Genomic DNA, 22548 nt, shown 5'->3' on the forward strand with positions numbered 1-22548 from the left:
TATGTTACGTACTCGCTAGACCCTTATCTGTTGCAACCCTTCACATTCCTCCCTTATCACACCTACACGTGTTCACTTCCAAGAAACCCCTCCTTCATTACATCCCCAAGCCTTTGCTAATATTAATATTTTTAATTGAATCCGTCTCGGGCTTTCATCGAGTATAGACTGAAGATTCCATAATTGGAAGTGGTTATTCCAGTTTTGTATTTGATTGCTGTGTAATAAATAGTATTCTTTTTAAAAACTAGTTTAATACGAACTTTACTGTTTCATCAGTCAGAAAATTGCGAACACAGTTCATCGAGATGATCTCGAATCCTCTTGAAGGTCTTCTTAATAGTAAATTTGTAAGTTGCTTTCAGAATTCAAAATTTAATTAACAAATTTGAAAGGAATCGAAACATAAAAAAATTATTAAAATAAAATAAACATAAGTATTTTAAATAAATTTTAAACGAATAATAATAATAAAATTTTTAGAAAAATGTCACTTAACGTGTTAAGAACAGAATATTTAGATATGTTACCAGAATTTCATGGTGAAACAAGTCTATTGTATGATTTCATACAAATGGCGGATAAATTAATAGAAAAATTCTTTAATAAACAGGATGTTAACGATTTCCAAAATATATGGCTACTGGGTAGCATAAAAGCCAAAATTAAAGACAAAGCTGCAAAGATTATTGGAAGTTTATCATTAGGTTCTTGGGATGAAATTAAAAACGCTCTACTAGCAGGATATAGCGACAAAAGAGATAGCTTCGCGTTAGAAATCGAGATGACAAAATTAAAACAAGAACATAACGAAACTAGTATAGAATTTTTCAATAGGTTGCAAAATATACTAAATTTACTTACTGCTTATCAAAAAACTCATTATGTATCGACACAATCACCAATAGGTTGCGCTCAGAAATTAGCATTACGAGTTTTATTAATAAGTTTAAAAGAACCTATAGGATCTCTCATTCGTGCGAGAAATCCTTCAGATTTAAACGAAGCTCTTAGCATGCTCACAAACGACTTTCAATATTACGTCCAAGGAAATAATCGGACAATCGCAAACATATTCCCAGACAGAAAATTCACTAACTCCAAACAATTTTCACCACAAAAACCCGCATACCCTCGTTATAGCCAAGGAAACAATTACAAACCAGGAAAAACTTACGCACATTCCTCACAGTCAAATTGGAATCAAAATTATCACCCAAAAGAACACAAATCAACCAATGAGCACATCGACTCGTAATTACAGTGGTACAAATTATGGGCATTTCCCAAAAACAAATCCAAGAAACACAAATTACATTCCCAATCAATATAACGTCCCAATCGTACGAGATAATTATGTATTTGAAGAAATTAATAATATAGACTAGAAACATTTTTTAGAATTAGGCCAAAATCCATCCCCAGATATCACTTAATGACTCTCGGGAAAGAAAATTCAGTATTACCTTACATAATATTTCCAAAATATAATTTGAAAATTTTTATCGATACTGGTAGCACAAAATCGTTTGTAAATCCAACCATGGCTAACAAATATTTTAGCGAATATATTAAATACGACCCGTTTATAATATCAATAGCTCACGGCGAGAGCTCGGAAAAATAATTTAGCACCCTAATTAGCTTAGATGAACTAATAAATTGTAACAATGTCAAGTCGAAATTCTTTTTGTTCGAGTTTCACACAGAATTTGACATACTGCTAGGGATTGACAATTTAAAAATTTTAAAATCTAACATTAATTTAATAGAAAATTGCCTAAAAACACCTACAAAATGTATACCATTAGAGTATTTTAACACTTCGCGAAAAATTTATAACTTCGAAATATTAGGGGAAACGGAACAAATAATAAAAATCCCTGTGAGGAACATGAAACAAGGTGACGCTGTAGTACCAAATTTACGAGTGGGTAAGGTCGAAATACCGGAAGCTTTAGTTAGGGTACATAACTATGAAGCTTTATGCCCAATAATCAATACAGGTAAAGAGTCACAACACGTAAAAATAAAAAACCCCATGCCGCTAACGGGTAATTTAGACTATGATGACGGCAAACATTTCAACACATTTTTAAGTCACGTAAAAGAAAACCAACTAAATATCCAAAACCAATTAATCGCACAATATTCTGTCAATAACAAAATCATTGATAATTTTAAGGAAACCGTAGAAACTATAAAATATAACAGTGAAGAATTGGAATATAAAATATTACAACTAAATAGGAAGATTCGACATATAACCGATTTAACAATTGTAAAAGAAACAATTCATCACTTACAAACATTATTTAATCTAGTTATGAATATATTTCAAGATATTGAGAGTTCCATAACATTTTGCAAACAAGGAACGTTACACCCAAGTATAATAAATACACATCACCTCTATGAGGAACTTTCAAAAATTTCTGTGCATTATGCAATCCAGATGCCTATCGAAGTAAAATTAGAAAATATTTTGGAATATGAATATTAATAAAAGTCAGTTGTAAAATCCATAATAATGAAATCATTTATAGCTTGTCAATACCCCTTAATTCAAAAGTAGAATACGATATGTATAATTTCTATTCAATACCTTCTAAATTAGGCTAAACTTATGTAACTGTAATTCCTGAAAACAAATTTGTATTGAAAGCAACAAAAAGTAATTCTTTAATTTTATTAAACAATAAATGTAAACTTGTAAATCGAGGATTCCAATGCTACGAAGACGACGTATCTTATCACCGATCCAGTTGCGTCGAAGAAATTATGCTGAACGAGACGTCGACTTCCTGCACACTTGTCCGTCTGCACACGTCAAATAACCACATCGAGCTGATAAAAGAAATAAACAAATATTTAATCGTCTTTATTACGCCTGACAAATTAACGATTGTCACACATAAAGAAACCGAAACGAAAAAACTTCACGGAATCTACCTAATGCAGACGGAGTCCGCGACGATCTACTACAAAGGAAATCATCTGGCCTACGAATCAACATCTAGGGGACATCCAAAAATTCTGCCTAAAATCGAACCAATAAATTCAACGGCGAACCAACAGCCTCAAATGGAAATTCATTTAAGGAAATTTTCTCTCCAAGATATACCCTTGAATCCTCTAATCCCTATAAATATCCACAAAAGTATTAATGACGATAATACAGGTTCACCCTTTATATTGTATTGCGTGTTGATAATCATTATGTTAATTATTGTTTTTATAATTATATATTATATGCTTAAGTTCCATGTTTGTCGAAATAAAATAAATAGATAAATTCCGCAAATGTTAAATCAGATTCGAATATGGAAGAAGTCGAATTAAATAAAATTAATGTTTTATCACCATGTACTAAATAAAATTTATTGTACTGTATTGTATTTACCGTATATATTGTATTAAATAAAATTAAATAGACTTAAATAAAATTAATGTTTTATAACCATATATTATCGAATTATATTGTATTAGGAGTAGGACTTGAATCATGACAACTATAAACAATGTAACATGTAACTTATTGTAATATTGTATTATAATATTGTAATAGGGAATCTTAAGGTCAAACATCCAGGAGGAAGTTTATTTTTTTTAAAGGGGGAGGTGTTACGTACTCGCTAGACCCTTATCTGTTGCAACCCTTCATTACATCCCCAAGCCTTTGCTCATATTAATATTTTTAATTGAATCCGTCTCGGGCTTTCATCGAGTATAGACCGAAGATTCCCTAATTGGAAGTGGTTATTCCAGTTTTGTATTTGCTTGCTGTGNTATATATATATATATATATAAGTTATCGGATATTATCAGATTACAATGCTAAGATGCAGGTGGCCTTCTCAGAATTGCAATCAGCACTCTCCCCCACCAGGGAAACGTAATTGTTTATAATTTAAAATGTAGGAACATTCCTTGCCTAGAAACCAGTGAAGTCACATCATTGTAATTGGTAAACTTAATTCAAGTTATGGTACCGTCTTCCAGAATCCACAGCATCTGAGTCAGCAAACTTCACTTCCATATAAATAGGGCTCAGGCGCTAGGGCCGACAGTCTTCCGTTAGTCTTCTATTAAGTCTTACTCTTAGTCTTATGCTAGACGCAGTGTTATGCTAGTTGTTGGCCGGTATACTTGTTGTATAAAATTGTATTCGTTATTATAAATAAAGTTTTTTTTTGGACTTTTATTATAACGGATTACTTAACTTCGATACGAGCGTTCAGATATGTAAGAGCGTCTAAGCCTAATAAGATATCGAATTTTTCGTGAAATTTAAATCTTCTAAATTTCAATTGTAGTCCGCTAATTTGGAATAGATGGGAACATGGTATAAATGCACTAAATTTTTCGGTCGAGGTTCCGTGTGCTGAAGTAATTTTAAACAGATCTAATTTTATTGATTTTTAAAAGTGTTTGTGGCTATTTCAGGATTGATGAAGGATGTTGTACTACCTGTGTCGATAAAAATATTTTGAGAGGTGGCTTTCTGAATTCTATATATGGGAGGTTTGCTTGTTGCATTGTGTCATCAAATGGTACTCGGGTAGTGGCTTGTGTTTTCTACTAATCCGTAGGTTCCAAGCTTAACTGATTTTGGTGTTGTGAATTTTCTGTGGCGGTTGCTTGGTTATTTAGGTGATGAATTTCTCCTACAGTGTAATTTGGACGGTGTTGACCGAATTTGGAATTTTGCTGTGGGAAAAAATTATTGGGTTCTCTGAACGATTGTCTACTTTGTTTCGACATGATGTCGGTTTGTTGTCACGTCCGTTCGCGGGGCGAACGTAGTGTTTTGTGAACTTTGTGTGTCAGATTTTGTGTTTTGAGGGAAATTAGGATATTGATTGGGGAATCTTGCTGGGTGTCTACTCTGTGGTTGAAAGCGAGGTTTCCTTGACGGATAATTGTCTGGTTCCTGAAATGTTTTCAAGAACTGAAAATCATTCGTGAGGATATTTAGTGCTTCTGTGAAATTTATTGGGTTTCTAGTCCGCATAAGTGAGCCTAGGGTTCTTTTAGATCTCTTAGTAAGACACGGAGTGCGACGCCTCTCGCATAATCAAAGTGTTGGCTTGAAGGGGATTGTGGTTTTTAAAATATGCTATTTGTAAGTTTAACAGGTTCTGTACTCGTTGATAGAACTCATATGGTTTTTCATTTTGTTGTGATAGTCTAGAGATTTCAATCTGGAGAGTGAATGCGTCCCTTTTGTCGGCGTATCCCTAACAATGCAGTTTTTAAATCTGCCCAGTTTGACACGTTACTATTTTCAATCACTTGAGCTGCAGGGCCTTTTATCTTATTTCTTAAACATGAAAGCAGGTATAATTTTGGAAGTTATTAGGGTGGTTAGTATCTACAAATGTGTTAACTAATTTTTTCGACATGTCTATGAATCGTGTTAGAACGGTTGGGTCTCCTTGAATTCCGGGACCATGTCCAGAAATTCTCTTTTAAATTCTGGGAGAGCCATTTTGGATATTTGTTATCAATTAATAAAAAATTTCGTTTTTTAAGAATATGTTAATAATATTACAAATTTAAATGAGATTATTTTAATTGTTGTCTTTCATAAAAACGAGAGCTTTTACGACTATATTCGCTGGTTCCGAGGGTCTAGAATTTCGATGCCGTTGTCCGGGAGGAAAGATCATATGCGCTGAACTCTTCACCGATTGTTGATTAACCGTTGAAACGGAAAGTTACTCGATATTCATTCAATAACTTTCGACAATGTCCAGTTAAATGCCACTGCGCCACTTAAATAATTTCTTTTGTCGATTGCGTTTTTAAAAACTTTTATTCCAGAAATTACAAATAAGTACTGATATACATTCAGTTCTTTTAATTTACGATCTAAATCAAATCTCATCGATATGCTTTCGGGAAATCTAACTTAACTCGTTTGTTAAATGAAAATCCTATAAAATGTCTAGAATGGGAGAGAGTGCTGATGACAATTCTAGGAGCAACACCTGCATCCTAGCATTGTCATCACATCATTTATTTAACAAAATAGTTATATTCGTATATAACTTATATATATATTTACATCGGGCTCTCTAGCTGTCTCTCCGTGTCTGCCTGTCCTTTTCACCTTTCCCTCACACTTACTCTAAGTGATAATAAATATTTCTAATAAATAATATAATAAGCACATCTCGTATTTTTTTTCATTTCAATTTTTTGTCAATTCCAAATAACTAAGTTTTAAATACCTATTATCATTATATAAATATGATTGTTTAGTTATGTATCTCTCTCTCTCTCTCTCTCTCTCTCTCTCTCTCTCTCTCTCTCTCTCTCTCGTTCTCTCTTTCTATCTATCTACACAAATTTAAACAAAACTCTCCTTACTCTCTCTACACACCTTTTTTTCGCACCCTCTAAAAAAGAATTACGTAACTGGATATAAATTGTTGTTGTAGGTCAATAACTTTAAAAAAAATCCTTCTTATCTGTTCGCCTACTGTTTAATCGGCATGTCCGGGGAAAATAAATAGATGTCAATCTCAGGGAAACGTTTCAATAGCAGGTTCTTGGAGCTATCTCGATCGTTAGGATTATTTAATAAATCCAGAAACCTGAACAACAAAATGACTTTGAGTTAAAAGAAAAGTGTGTAGTATAAGCTAATAAAATATTGTTATGTATAAAATAGTTATATGTTTAATATTTTTTGGTTTGGTTCATTATCCTGTGAACGCTTTCCTTGTTTTAGTTTGTTTAATTAAAGAGCCGGAAAACACTGACAAGCTTCTTCTAAGATTGAATAGGTATCTTTGATTTTGGTTTATCTTTCCTAATTTTGATAACATATCCAAATGGCAGTACTCGATTTACGGAAACAGTAATTCTGGTTGTGATATTTCATTTTCTTTTTGAAATAAATTCTTCCATTCTTCGAAACCCACTGAAAAAAATTAAGCATATGGGAAAGACAGAAAACTAACTGTAAAACTGGCTTGTTAAGTTTAGTGGCTTCGAGTATGCCACGAAAACAGACTATTCGAATGCTTGTAAATAGTCTGGGTGCCTTTGAACCAAGAAGCGACGTCTAAGAGCATAGTTTGGCACTAAGTCAGGAGGATGGCTGCTACTAAATATAACAGTTGGAGTTTGGCACTGGCCTCGGACAGAACATTTGATCTCTTTTCAGGAAACAGGGAATGCCAACATGGAAGTAAGTAGAAAAGTCAAATTGTTATTGCTAAATTCGGATTGACCAGGTATTTTTCGGTGATTTCGAATAAAACTCGTGTTTTCCTTTGTGATGCGTTAATTATAAGAACAAAAAGTGAGTATTTTGTATCGTAATATCAAATTACAGAAATTGTAAAAAGTCAGACGGAGTTGTCACAGATTCTATAGGCTAGACCAAAACATTAAAATAATACCCGTAGAAACAAATCATCTTTCAGACCTTAATACAATCTTGAATAAAAAAATTATTTATACTTACATTTTACATATAATATACTTATACTGACGTTAAAAATAAAAATTATACAGAATTGGTAAAAAGAAAGTTACAAAATAATGGTGAAAATATCATAAAAAGTGGATATTCTTAATATAGAAGAAACAACTAAAAGCGCGTGGCTTTTTGATGGAACTTGGGACTTGTTTAAACCACCTTCATCCTTCAATAAAGATTAAATCTTTATTCAGATACAAAAAAGAAAATATTGGGTCTGTACATATTCCGTTGCAATAATTAGTTATATACTTAATTAATTAATAAAATTAAATATCGCCTTTGAGAAAATAGAATCCATTCTAATAGAAAATGGTTTGTACGATGCGATTTGATAATTTAACACATCAACCGAATCAAAGTGCTAAAAACTACATTGAAAACATTTTTATTAATAAAAACTGTATCGTTACATAAGATATCAATCTATTCGAAACTGGAAGATAATTAGAAAAAAAAACGTGTTGAGAAGAAGTTCTCTTTTCATTTTCACCTCAAAAATCAGACGGCCTCACCCTGCAACATAAAATGAAACGAATTCTTCAAATTTCCAAGTTTATAAACTAGAAAAACGAAAGCATAAAAATCATCAGCCCGCCAGAAGAGGTTGACAGGCCTGGGATAATCATCCAGTAACTCATTTACATTTTGTTAAACTGCACTTTAAATTATTATTATTAATAATTATCTCGACCAATACCTTTCATAAATATTAATTAATTGAAAAATGTTAATGGTCAATCGGATCACGAACTGTAATGGCTTGAAATGATAATAATTTGTCATAATTGAGATTTAATTTTCCATATTCGTTCTGGGAAACATTTCCTACTTTCAACTCCCTAAATAAAACTTGGCAATTACTTCGATGAGTTTTGCCTGCATCTTATTTTGTCCCAATTATTTCTTCACAAATTGGTCAATCGGGTTAACTAATGAAGTTTTTTTTATGGATCGTGATAATAAAATTAATTATTGTTATCCTTCGAATAATGATTTCAATATATTTTTATTTATTGAGAACAATTGATTATGTAATGTAACTATTAATGTGAGATTATGTACTAAAAGTATTTAATTGTAATTCCATTATTGTATTAATTATAATCTGTTTATACATAAATGAAATATAATGTTATAGAACATTTTAACACCGGGACTGTTTTGATTGGTTTATGAAATTCCTGGCAAGAAGAGGGAACGTTTCCTTTGAGAAACATTAATTAAAATTAATTTTAATTTTGTTTTTCGATTTTTACAGAACAAGGAGAGATGGCGTCCCTTGGGTGGAGGTATGAATCCATCCGCGAGATTAAAAGCGGCTAGATCAATGCCGTCTTGGATGGTAAATAGAAAAAATATCTGCTCTTGTTAACATATACGTTCAAGCCATCGGTGTTTATTCATTCAATCAATTGAGACTAAATTAACGTCAAAACGCAGGCTCGTTTCATTCTTTCAGCATGCTTTCTTAAAAGGCCGATCAATAACTATTCTATTATTTATAAAGACTTTGTACTGAATGCTCTGGAGAATAATTTCGAGGAACATTCCATTTATGCCGACCTATCCAAAGCCTTTGACCGGGTTGGTCATCTTTCCTGGAGGGTCATGACTTCTCCGTATCTTATAAGGATGCTCTCTCTGATCCGGTTTTGGTAGATTCAGAGTTCCCAATCATCCCCATACTATTTTTATTATTCTTTAATGAGGTCTGTGTTCCTATATCGGCTGTCAAATCTCTATGCTGGCTGACGATCTCAAGATTTATAAAATCACTCTGTTAATAATAGTACTTCCTGTGAAGCGTCACAAATAGGCGACTTAGGAGTGATCTTCAACACAATCACGTACCTTTGAAAACGATTATACTAATGTCACTAATGAGCTCTTAGAAACCTAGGCTTCCTGAAAAGAATAACCGTAATAATTTTTCCGATATCTTTGCTATAAAAATTGTATAGCAATTCCTTGACCATAGTTTATTGGAATTCGCTTCTATAGTCTGGGCTACTTACTAAGACAACGATAGGGCTCTTATTGAGAAGGTCCAATCATAGGTACTTAAATACTTAATGTATAATACCTCAAAGATATTCTTGTCTTGGTATTGAATCTCTTCTCGGTCGAGGTCTGGCATTTCTGTTTTTTTGGATGGCGGGTTCTCGGTGATCTCATTGATGCCGCTGAGATTTTTTAGCGCTTTTCCCTTAACTTCCATGCGACGAACTTGAGAAGCCATGAGGTGTTCAGTGTCGAGCTGCAAAAGAGCTTAATAGAACAGGAAATTTTGCTGATCTATTAGATGATCCCATCCCCATCTGTAAATCGGCTTGCAGCCCTGGGCTAAATAGTACGAAGCCATATTTTAATTGTTGTTTTATCTACGTCATTTTTATATTTAGGATTCTGCCTTATCCTTACATACAGTTTATCTATTTTCGTATGTATTTATTTTAGTTTTTATTGTACCCGTTAGGGGCAAATGCCCGTGGAACTGTAATATTAAATAAGTAAATAAAACATAAATTATCGTCGAAATATACATATGTAAACGATATATAAGATTTTTTTCAATTTATTTAGGTGTACTACATAAAACAACATTTCTATTTTTGTATCGACAGAGACAAACTAATAGAGCAGGCTGGGTAAAAATAGGCAAGTTCAATATACCCGTTAATATTTTCTTATTTATTTCCTTTGATTACGTTTATCAGGAATAACTTTAAAATATAACTATTACAAAAAAAAATCAGGTTTAAGTATAAAATAAAAATATTTATTTAAAAAACCACGTCTGTTTTCCTACTTGTTATCGCCTAGGTTTACGCATTTCCAACCAAATTTTAATTTGCAATAATTTTTTTCTTAAATATTGCAATAACCTATTGAGTTAATTTTAATGACAAACTTTCTCCCTGTCCATGTTGTACACTGTAATTTTGGTCCAAGTGCTATTCATGCTTAAATATTAATTAGACCAAAAAAGTATAATTTTTGATCTTGCAACTGGCAAGTTTTCATCAAACACCACGACGCTTGAACGTATAATATGCGTCATTAGTTATTTATAATTTTCCTTATTAGCACCTTCCTGCGGCATTTAAGAGATTGTAATTAAAATTTTATTGTTATCGATCATTTTAATCTGCCTATCTTCGCTAGGTCTGTCTATCTTCTGCTTATCTGTAAGACGCATTTCCGCGTTTGCCATTTTCAGTATTTCAGATTTTTTTTTCGTTTTCGTATTAAACGAAAAATCCATCGTGGAATTCCACACTGTACAGAAAAAAACGGTATGGTTCTGGTCCGTCAAGTGCGTTGAGGCATCCTCAGTAGTTGGCATGTGTGTTATTACGTCAATCGTGTCCTTTTAAACGCTCCTGTCAGTGAAGACCAAAGAGAAAGTTGGGAAATTGACGAATAACGATATAATTATTATAATATGATAAATCGCTCACAATTGATTAGCAAATAATCAAGTTAATGACGGTTTTTATTTCAGTAGTAAACAATGCTTGGGAGTAAACTAAACATTATATAACAATTACAAAAGAACAAAATAACATACAAACACTGAAGATGCTGAAATGTAATCCATCATCACATTAATATCAGTTATGCATAATCATAAAATTATTAAAATTGTTCCTGCAATCAATTTGCAATTAAACAAACGATTCTTTTAAAAATTAAAGTACAATGTGTTTAATGTGGGTGAATAAACTAATTAAGTGAAACACTCTTATAAAAAGACATAGATATGTTACCCATACATATTATGTGTATGTATATATTTAGTTAATACACTAACCAACCATAGTTGATGGTAAAATGTTGAAATGTATCTAACAGAATAAGCTAAATCATGGAATGATCTATCTGTTCATCCCCTCATCAATCAAATTGAGCGTTTCTAATAAATTTACAAAAATATATTCATGGGTTGTGATAAAAAATAATAAATCCAAAAGTTCCAAATTAATAACATTTTGAAACTTTGTATTAAATCTATTTTTCTATTTTTATTTATAACAAAAAATAAATATATTTAATATTAAATGGTTGTGGTTAAATCATTAAAATGGTACAAACAAATGATCAATATCAGTTCTCTACCACCACCATTCTTAAATTTTATTTGGTGTGTAAATAGGAACAAATGTACACAAGAATAATTGAAAGTGTGAAAGTACCAAGGTTTAAAAACTTCTTGCATTGGGGACTGAAATGTCCTTGTGAATAGACCCTGGAACCTAACTTCAGCGATGAGATAGACAAGACCTAGGTACCCCATACTGCCAAAACACAAAATTAAATATTCTCACGATATGCCGCAAGAAGAGGTAAGATCCTATATACATGTGTGCAGAATTGAGCTTACATAAATAATCAATAAACAAATGAATAAATCTCATACTACATTAATAAGAAAACCGAGCGGTAAATGTTAAAAGTAAAAATACTTAAACAACAACGAATAGTTAAGAACTTAGTTTAATATTTGATTATGTCAAATTTAATATGTATGATACTTATTTGAGCAAACAAGAGGAGTCGCATATCCTCCTCCGCCACCTCCACCAGTCAATGATCCTCCAATAGATCCAGATTATGAAGTTATAGAGTTTCCAGGACAAACTTATTCAAATGCTCCAATGCAAGGTACAAGAACATTTTACTTGTCTTTTTTTTTGTCTAATTTGTTTTGAATGTTTTTTAGAAATAAAACCAGCGAGTGGAAAAAAGTGTGACCTATGCGGATCATCAACTCCATCTGTTCATTGCGCTCAATGTTCACAAAATTTTTGCCCCTCTTGTGATGACATGTATCATCGACATCCAAAACGTCAAACACACTTTAGAAAGGCTAGTTCATTATAATTATTTTGTTTCAATAATTTAAAAACATGATTCTGATAAGTTAGAAACTGTTAGATGTTGGGTTTTTTAATGAGTTTATTGTTTTAGGATTTAGATGGAAAACAGACGATTGTACGACCACCATTACCACCGAAAGGAGAAGCTGCCCAACCCCCAGTCCCTCCTCCCAGAAAAAACAAACGGACATCTCGAACACCAATTCCAAGTCCCCTAGATCAGGTAAAATAAACACCTAATATTTATATTTTAATGTTGGGTGTGGAAACACATATTCATGTACAACTGATACCACGCCTCAAATAAAAGCGAGTAGTTGATTATAGTTTAAATAGTATAGGTCATGATTTAGGGCATTATTTCAGAGTCCGACTTCTAAAGTCGGTTTTGTTGGAAGTTTGAAGAGATTGGTTGGAGGAAGACCTTTACCAGCAGCACCCTGTAAAATTATTTTTAATAGACTATTGATACTTATTCGATTGTTTCTATTGTTTAAGTTATTGTTTGATTTATTTTAGTCACAGCGAATAGTGTTTCCCCCCATATGGGGCACCCTCATCACCAAGAATTGTCTCCACAGGTAATTTCATTTTTTGCATTCCATCCATAGTTAGCAATTAACTCTGTGTATTTATATGATGTCCATTTTAGATGGGAGGATTTCAAGAAGGCATGTTTGGAGATTGGAATTTAAAGAATCATCGAGCTGGCAGCTTTTCTAATCTTCATTCACCGGGGTTTAACCCTCTTGTACAGGTGATGTTTTTTATATAAAAAAAAAATTATTTAAATCATTTATATATAATTTCAATGCCAAAAATTATAATTAAAAAAAAAATGGTTTATATTTATTTTTACAGGCTCATTCAATGGCTCAGTTGAATTGCCCTAGTTGCCAACATGGAGTTATATGGGATCCATGGCATGGTAACACCATGGGACCACAATCTTTAATGGGTCTTCCCCCATGGAGTGGAATACCACCAAATGGAACTTGGCACAGCTCAGCATTTCTGAATCGAAGAAGTAGTCACGAGCAATCGAGAAGAAATAGTTTAAGGAGGCATCATGTCCAAGATTCTTCAAGTGCATCAGAAGATGATGACAGGTTTGTTCATAACAGAAGACGAAATCCATCTCCTGCATTATCAAGAAGAAGTAGAAATCCACACAGTGAATATGAAAGTGAAGAAGATGATCGAGAGAAAAATTGGAGCAGATCTCCTGCTCTTACACATAGAATATCTAGAAGGGCGTCTATGGCTGAAGGGATTAATAGAACCCATAGGCATGATGATGACACCCTTTCTACTTATGGAGGGCGAAGGGCAAGCCACCAACCAACATTATCAAGAAGAGAATCCATGGGACATCCTTTGGATAAAATGTCTAAACATGAGTATGACAGAAATTTAGATAGGCGAGGTAGTAGGAGAAATGATTTTGATAGCATGACAAATCAAAATCAACAAAGGTACGAATCAGAAGATACGCGACAGAGAAGGAGGACATTTGATGATTCTAAAACAAGTTATACAGAAGAAGGTCGTTTAAGTAGAGGAAGTAATAAAGGGTTTTCTGAATTTGAAGATCCTTCAAGCAATAGTCCAAGGACATCAGAACAAAATGATTTCAATGAGCCTGAATCTAGAAGAAGAAAATCCAGACGCAATGAAAGATTTTCAGACACAGGACGAAGAAGAACATCTCCCATTAGTTATAAATATGGTGAAAATGTAGTCAATGCACATACCGAAACACCCAATACTGTTAATAATTTAGAGACCAATGGTAATTCGGCAGGAGATAGAAATGAAGAAGAAGAGGAAATGGGTCCCATTCCAGAAACGCAATGGGAATGTGTTCATTGCACTTTTATTAATGAGCCAGGGACAAGGGTTTGTGCCATCTGTTGCAAAACAACAGCAAAACCAAAATCTGTCAAAAGTCAAAATGTTCAACCAGACCTAAAAGGGCAAAAAGATTTCAAATCCACAAAGAGATTTGAAGAACAAAGGACAACAAAGGTTGTGAAGGATTATGATGAAGTTACCATAACTGAAGGATTAAGAAAAATGAATATGGGTTCAAGTCCTCAATCAACCTCAATGCAAAAACTGCAAATCAAATCACCACAAAAAGGTAGGCTCTGCATTCTGCAATTAAATAATTTATTAAGAAGTTCAAGCATTTAATATTTAATTTATAATGAATTTACCCTATTTGTTGTAGGGCTTCAGCCAAATGATTCACAAAAACATTTAACATCGACTGGCACTTCTCCACCACCTCAAAGTATTTCTACACAGGTGTGTGGCGGGAATTTTTTTTTTTTAAACTTGATGTTAAAGTTTTTTTTTTCTTCCATGTAGACATACGACGTGACTGGGCATAAATTGAAGCGTACAACTTCATTAGCAGACTATGCTGAATGGAAGGCACCACAAAGATCATATTCTAAACAGTCATTGTTTAGTGATACTCAGGTACAAAAAGTAAAAAAAATAGTGCAAGTTTTAGAGATACTTCAATTTTTTTAGAGCCTGCCTGTAACTCCTCCAAAACGAAGAAGTCCTGAAAAGTTTAATCCAGTTGATGGAACAGCTGTACCTCCTGAACAACCACCATCAGTGAAAAATATGGATCAATTAACAATGCAAAGGGTTGTTAATATTAAGAATTCATTTAATCTAATTATAATTATTAAATATTATTAATTTAGTTTTGAGGTGTGGTGTTCAGGAATATAAAATATTTCTATTTTTAATAATGTTATATTTTTTGACAAAAAATTACAGAATCTTAAAAGAGCTGGCTCCCAACCCCCTGATTACATTAGCACCCTAGTACAAAAACAAGTGAAACAAGGACTAGAAATGGTTAAGTTATTAAGAGTAAGTTAACTATTTCAGTTTATTTTCTTTAGAACAAAACTATGATCAATTTTTCTTCAGGAAGCAGAAGAACAGCAATTTTCTGCTGATGACCTTGCAGTAGCCCTATTACATTGTGAGGATGGTGATCCTGTTGCATGGCTTCAAAAGAACTGGAGAAATATGATCGACACAGTAGTTACTCTCGGCACCAACTACGGCCATGAGAGAAAAGAAAATACTGTTGGCACAATATCCGCGTCAGAAGCAAGAGAAGCCCTCAGAATGCATGACGGCAATGTATGGGCTGCTGTGACTGAGTGTGTTGAGCAAAGACAAAAAAAAGTAAATATTCTCTCTATACATTCCTTTCCTTATTTTTCATAGAAAAATTTATTTATAATAATGTTGCATCATTGCAGTATGCTGAACTTCTCTCGAGGGGCAATTTTTCCCGAGAAGATATTGTAACTGTACTGACTGCCAATCATGGCAACTTGGAGGCCGCTTATATGGAACTTAGTAAGAGTCAGCTCAAACCGTTTCTGATGAGAATATGGGGGCCTCCACAAGGGACTGATAATGAAAGTGGTGATTTCACAAAGTTAGCACATGGTACTTTTTTTCTTTTAGCATGATAGTAACTGTATGATCATTAACAGAAATAATGATGATAAATTGTTAATATGTATTTGTATATCTTGATTATAAGACACTTAAAAAAACAAGCTATGTCAAAGATCAAATATGTGGTTCAAATAATCATACGCAAAGAGTATCATTATGAATACTGAAAAATATGATATTTAAGTAATAATTAATCACATTTGAACTAATGAAACATAAAATGTATTTGATGTATTTCATAATTATTCAGAAATCGTGAGATGTGGTCTGGTGTGATTAATTATCAGAATAATTATCGATTAACGATCACTAATCATCACACATTTCTACACGTATTTCATAATGGCCAGTATTCCTTGAAAAAAAAAAAAAAAATTAAATTGTTTTATTTGTAATACCTAATCGTCTTAGTGAACAACCATTGCTTCAGATATTGTACTTAAAATTGGAATATGATGTTGCTTAATTTTTAATACATTAAATATGTTTGCATTTCCAATAATTCTGGTCTTCTTATTCTTCTTGCTTTGGTCTTTCTCTGGAAAAATGCTGAAATGCACCTGGCTAACAATACCTGGAAGAATATGCAGACACAGATGATTGGAAATGATTAAACTTCTATGTTCTAAAGTTTTATTGGTTTTTCAATTTTAATATGGCATGTACTGCAGTATTTTTTTAATAGGTACTTATATTCATGTTTTTGTTTCAGATTCTGATTGGGAGGGGGGAAAGGGTAATAAGAGAGATGAAGAGGTGAGTTTATTTTCTAATGACAGTAATAATGACCGAATACAAACTTGGCTGGACAATTATGTATATAAACCAAAGTTATCTCAATCTATGTTGCAATTAAATTCCATAAGCTCAAAAAACTCAGATTCCTACGATTTTCCACAAAATTCTCTCAAAACCCAAAACACTAAATCTAGTCGGAATCGACGTTTCTCAGATGTACATAGATATTTAACGCATTGTTTCACTGCAAATAATTCCCTTCAAATTGCCCTCGAAATGCAAGAATTATCAAAACCAGTGGAAAAAATTGATCCATTGCAAGAATTTTTAACTAAAAATTTAGGACAAGACTCAGTGCCAAAATTGAATCAGTCTGAAAATAAAAACTCTGTAAGTGCAAATTCTTCGAATCAAATCATTATGTCTCAGGATCATCAAAATGATGCAGAAAGCTTTTCTGATTTAGCTGAAAATACACACATAAGCTTGGAGGACAGTAGTGTAGATATAAACTTAAAATTTGATACAGAAGAAAAGCATGTACCACCCAACAGTAATGCCAGCTCCAATGTAGATCCAATTGCATCAGAAAGTGATGCAATGTCTTTAAACAATGCAAATCAAGATTTACAAGGTCCTAATGGTGACACAATTTCTTTGGATACTGACTTGACTTCTGAAAATGAAGATGATGATGAATATGACTATGAGGATGACAATATTGCTTTTATTGAAAGTCTACCACAACTAGAAAAAAGCTTGTCACCTTCAAGCAGTGGCTCTTACGAAAGCATTGAAATGCACGGTGATCAAAAAGTTGATAAAAGTGAATATACTAATACAACATCAATAAAAGATGTTGACTTAGAGCCAAATGAAATTTCTTCTTACTTAAATGAAGAGATGGGAAAATTAGAAGTTTTCAATAGCAAACTTCCTTCTGAAAAATTAGAAGAAACTAATTTTATTACCTTGGAACCAAATCATACGGCAAGAGATGAAAACAGACAAGAAACAACTATGTCGAATGTAGAAGAAACAGACGAGTTTCCAAATCACCCTGATTCAATAGAAGAGAATACTGAAATTATCACTGTGAGGATTCCAATTAAAGTGCCAAGTGTGTCTCTAAAGGACGTTAAATCAGAATCAGATATAGTAGTAGCAGATCTTAATACAAAACAAAAAAGAAGCAAGCCTTTAGAAATTATAACAATTGATGAACAAAATGAAAATTCAGATGCAGCTAATAATGTTCAGGAAATTGTACAAGTAGTTGATGAAGTATTAAATAACATGCTTATCCAAATTGATAATTCTAATTCAAAGATAGGAGGTGTAAATTCAACTTTAATGGAAGAACAAAAAAATGATAATGTTGATTCAATAATTATTAATGCTATAGAATTACCTGCACAAGATAATACAAGTAAAGGTGAAACTAACAAAGAAAGTAATCATGAAAATAGGGCGGTAAGCTCAAAAACAAATCAAGAAGCTTTTCCTACATATGTTAATACTGTTTTGAAAGAAAATAAACAAGATATTGAAAATAATAAAGATGTTAATCATATACCTGTTACTAATACTGGTGAACAACAAAGTAACAATGTGAAAGAAGATTTTTCACCATCCAGTTCAACATTGTCTCCGATTAGTGCTGTTTGCTTACAAAAAAGCACCAATTGTATAGACAATGCATCAGATGGGGCTTCAGATAGCGACGTTAGTCCAATTCCTACAGATTCTGAAAAAGACAATATTTCACAGATCTATCAAAATATTCAGAATAATGAAGACACTTTTAATCAAAATAGCAGTCATGAAATTGTGAATATGCTAAAGGAAAGTCTAACAAAGGATGATATTGTAGAAAAGATTGTTAGTTCTTTATTTCAAAGAGTGTTGAGAGCATCTATTGATTTACAACAATTTCCTATAAATGAACAGAAGATACAGCTGGAGCAAAAGAATTCAAAACAAAACTTAGTTGACAGTAAGAATACGTCTGATATAGAAGAAAACTCTGACAACATGTTTTATGAAGCAGAAGAAAGCCAAGATCATCGTTTTTCTGGTAATAGTGGATTAGGGTCTCATACCATAAATACTTCAATTGATACAATCAATATTGGTCAAAATCAGGTACCTGAAGTTTTAATAAATCCAAAATTGAAAATTCATGATGACACAAATAATTCAACAAAAACAGAGTGTAATATTCAAATAGTCCCAACTGACCTCAAAAAAGACGCTACTACAGAAAGTTTTCAAGTGAAAGAAGAATTAGGAAGTTTTGAGGTAGTGTACATCCATATTTTTACATTCTTCCAGATATTAAGGGTGGATTTGCTTTTAGTTCTATAAATGATCATATTGTTTAAATGTTGTTTAGAGAGAAGTCCGTAGAATCCTAGCTGAAGGACTTGTACAAACTTACAGTCAAGCAGAATTGGTTGTTAAGTTAAAGAATTTAGATTTTGATGAAGAACAGTGCATTGCAGCTGCAGCTGAGTGTAATGATGTTGAAATGGCAGTTGCATATTTACAGCAGGAATGTTATCTCTGCGCAGGAAAGTACACAATGAAACAAGTAAGTAAAAAAATTTTTTTCAAGTTTTCACCAACAGGTTCTAGGATTTTATTAGTTAATAGAATTTATTGTTTGTGTTGTTCTTTAGATGGTGTCTATGCTAGACTGTGAACATATCTGTTGTCAGGAATGTGCAAAGAATTACTTTACTCTGCAAATAACTGAAAGGACAATAAATGACTGTGTATGTCCTTTTTGTAAAGAGCCTGACATTAGCAAACTTGAAGAGGATAAGACACTGCATTATTTTAGCAACTTGGATATCTTGTTAAAAACATTGGTAAAAGAAAATGTTCATGAATTATTCCAGAGAAAACTAAGGGATAGAACATTGATGCAAGACCCCAATTTTATTTGGTGTGGGCAGGTAAACTATAAAAAAATACTTTATGCTTTATATTTTCAGTTTTTACATATTTAATCTTTATAGTGTTCATCTGGGTTCATTGCAAATCCAAGGCAGAAAAGATTAATTTGTCCAGACTGTAAAAACATAAGCTGTGCATCCTGCAGAAAAACAGTAACTAACTTTTTTGTTAATATTAGACTATTTATTTTTAAATTTATAATATACATGAATTGTGAATAGTATGTAATTTAGTAATTAAAGTTTTGAGAGCAATTAATTTTGGTTTTTTAAACATGTGCACTCTGATGGTTCAAATAACTCGTAATTGAAATACCCTTATTTTTTTAAATTACTTATTCAGTTGTTCACCATCATTTTGAAGATGTGATATAAACACATATCCCTACCTTGTCCTCCCGGTTGATCTTATGAGTTAAGTTATTTAAAGGCCCGAGCTTCTGACACCAAGGTTGAAGTTACCTGCACATATAGAAAGTTGACCTAAACACTTATTCATAATTGTATCAAACTTATCATAATTATACAACATTATATTATAGTGACTATCTTCTCAAATTTATCAATGGTATTTTTTGTCTCTTTTACTAGTGGCAGAAAGAACATGAGAAGATGACTTGCAAGGAATTCAAAGAATGGTTAGAGTACAATGACCCAGAAAATCAACTTGAAAGGCATCTTGCAGAAAATGGCATCACATGTCCTAAATGTACGACAAGGTAAAAAACAAAGTCTAAAATTCACATTTTATATTTTATTTTAACAAAATTTATAATATTTCCAGATATGTACTTGCGAAGGGAGGATGCATGCATTTGATATGTCCACATTGTAAGCACGAATTTTGCCAAGGATGCGGAAAACCATTTTTGATGGGAAATAATTGCAAGTTATCGCCATTCTGTGAGAAACTCGGCCTCCATTCTCATCATCCTCGGAACTGTTTGTTCTACCTGAGAGACAAAGAGCCCAAACAGTTACAGCGACTCTTGGAAGTATATCACAGTACATCAGACATCCTTTTACATTGCTATTCTTATTTTTTTTTTTTATTTTAAGGACAATGGCATAGATTATAGGAAAACAAATGAAAATTTAACAAATCGATGCAACGTGCAGATACTCAAAGAAACAGATGAAGGTTTCCTCGAAGCAATTTGTGGATTCCCAATTGAAGGCTGTGGACTTTGCAGGTAATAACTCATTTTTTACAGCATACTCATCACACTTATTACGCATAATATTAAATTGCAATTATAATTATTCAATTACATATTAGTAAATTTTCAACATTATATAAGCCAAATTAATTTTACAGTAAATTATTCTTTAAATACATGATTATTTGTATATTTTATGTATATTTTATTTACATTTGAAATAAGACATAGTATTGAATTAGAGTATTATACTCAATTTTTATGCAATTTGATATGTTTTTGTGGTATTTAGGTGAGCATGTTGAATAAATTGCTATAAATCAATGCGTTTTTGCTCTAAAATTTTTATTCATTAGAAATATCGATTTTCTGCTTGATTTTCTCGTCTTGTAGAGTGAGTATGTGGAGGAGGTTGATAGGATTTGGTTTGATCATGAAGATCAATTTTATTAGCATATTGGAATTCAGCAGTTCCCTCAAAGGCACTTTCATTATTTTTATAACTTTTTTATGACTACAAACTTGAGAATTGATCATTTAAAATTGTCTCCTGCTTGTGTATATGATAATATTGTTAATTTTTATGTTAGTTTAAAAGAACTGTTAAGTGGTAACAAAGTTTTTGAATTCAAGTAATCTGTAGGAAGCATTATGTGGAGTATCTTTCATTGCTGATACGGAAGCATGGCTTAGACCCGATACAAATTTTTGATTCAGACGATCTTGAAACTATTGTTAAAAGAACTGGGAGAAAACCTCCTCCGAACCCCTATGGAACTCCAAGCACTGTATACCGAGAACGCTTGCTCAAGGTAGCTCATGAACCACAGATCATTGTGCCCTAATCCAAAGAAAAATTAATTTTATTTGATGATTAAGAATGGAATCTCTCAATAAACTGCATCCCACAAACAAAAATAAACATTTTGTTGTGTGAACTTTTAAAAAAATTGATTATACTAATTTTTGCTTTGAAATCAATTTTCGTAGGACTCATTTCATCGAACATTTAGTGTGTTTGATAAAGGATAATAAAGTCGATCCAGTTGTAGTGATGGACATAATTGACGCCCAGCAAGAACTGCGTAGGCATGGAAAATCACTACCAACCAGAGAAGACTTCAAAAGTGACCATGAGTACCTCGCAGTGTGTATGAAGGTCAGGGAGCATGTTGACTGGTTGGGATGGTTTATCCTACCCTACGCAGATAAAAGCTAACAAAATATAAATACACTAACAAGGATAATAAACTATAAACCTATCATAAGCAATCATTAAAAGTTGTGGTGTACTAACATTCAAGGTTGCTAAACCAAGCGTAAAAAACTAATTTTACTATCAGTTTCATTTGCAAACTAAACTGAATGCTTTAGCGGTTGTTGGTTGTAATAAATTAAATCTAATTTGTTTTCTGTCAATTCTTAATTTTGTGAAATATTAATTGAACTAGTCACTGAATCCTCAGTACTACTATCAAAGTTAATTTTATTTTAAAAATTAATTTTCATTTCAGGTAATAAAAGAGGACATTCCCTTGGAATAAAACAAAAATAAAATTAATACACATACTATCATAGTATCAAGTAGCAGTTATGTTAAATCCAAATATACAAAATCAACCACATCATCATTATATATTTTATGTTTAAAAAATGTTTTAAAATCTTACAAGGGCAATTTGAGGTGAAATTGTGTGTTATTATATATTAGGTAAATGGTTTTTATTGTTAATTGTATAAATAATTCCTTTATATTGATTAAAATAAATTGTCATTATAATTGTTCTATTTACAAAATTTACAATTGTTTT

The 22548-nt window shown here is 32.3% G+C and overlaps 1 protein-coding gene across 4 annotated transcripts; it reads left to right on the plus strand.

Annotated features, from left to right (window-relative positions):
- The first annotated feature begins 7097 nt into the window (after window positions 1-7097).
- LOC106665625 lies at window positions 7098-22475 on the plus strand. Of its 4 annotated transcripts, none has more exons than XM_024226996.1 (24): window positions 7098-7201; window positions 8757-8840; window positions 12043-12163; window positions 12222-12367; window positions 12470-12601; window positions 12745-12820; window positions 12898-12959; window positions 13031-13135; window positions 13240-14521; window positions 14612-14688; window positions 14752-14865; window positions 14920-15042; window positions 15178-15273; window positions 15334-15597; window positions 15675-15867; window positions 16592-18918; window positions 19013-19210; window positions 19299-19577; window positions 19641-19730; window positions 20169-20296; window positions 20362-20572; window positions 20637-20770; window positions 21381-21549; window positions 22252-22475. In XM_024226996.1, exons 1-24 carry the CDS (start codon window positions 7196-7198, stop codon window positions 22279-22281), a joined length of 6447 nt encoding a protein of 2148 aa, XP_024082764.1. In that variant the 5' UTR covers window positions 7098-7195; the 3' UTR covers window positions 22282-22475. The 4 variants fall into 4 exon arrangements, with proteins under 4 accessions (XP_024082764.1, XP_024082763.1, XP_024082766.1 ...); XM_024226995.1 differs by lacking the exon at window positions 21381-21549 and adding an exon at window positions 21728-21896; XM_024226998.1 differs by lacking the exon at window positions 21381-21549 and adding an exon at window positions 21728-21896 and having other exon boundaries at window positions 16592-16635.
- Window positions 22476-22548: the final 73 nt, after the last annotated feature.

This window comes from Cimex lectularius, unplaced genomic scaffold, assembly GCF_000648675.2.
Source record: "Cimex lectularius strain Harlan isolate CLEC.00 unplaced genomic scaffold, Clec_2.1 scaffold104, whole genome shotgun sequence".
Lineage (NCBI taxonomy): Eukaryota > Metazoa > Arthropoda > Insecta > Hemiptera > Cimicidae > Cimex > Cimex lectularius.

Bases quoted from the DNA above. Each gene is read 5' to 3' on its own strand.
- LOC106665625 (XM_024226996.1), top strand. The intron at 19,211-19,298 runs GTAAGTAAAAAA...GTTGTTCTTTAG, and splicing joins GAAAGTACACAATGAAACAA to ATGGTGTCTATGCTAGACTG. The intron at 20,573-20,636 runs GTATATCACAGT...TTTTATTTTAAG, and splicing joins AGTTACAGCGACTCTTGGAA to GACAATGGCATAGATTATAG.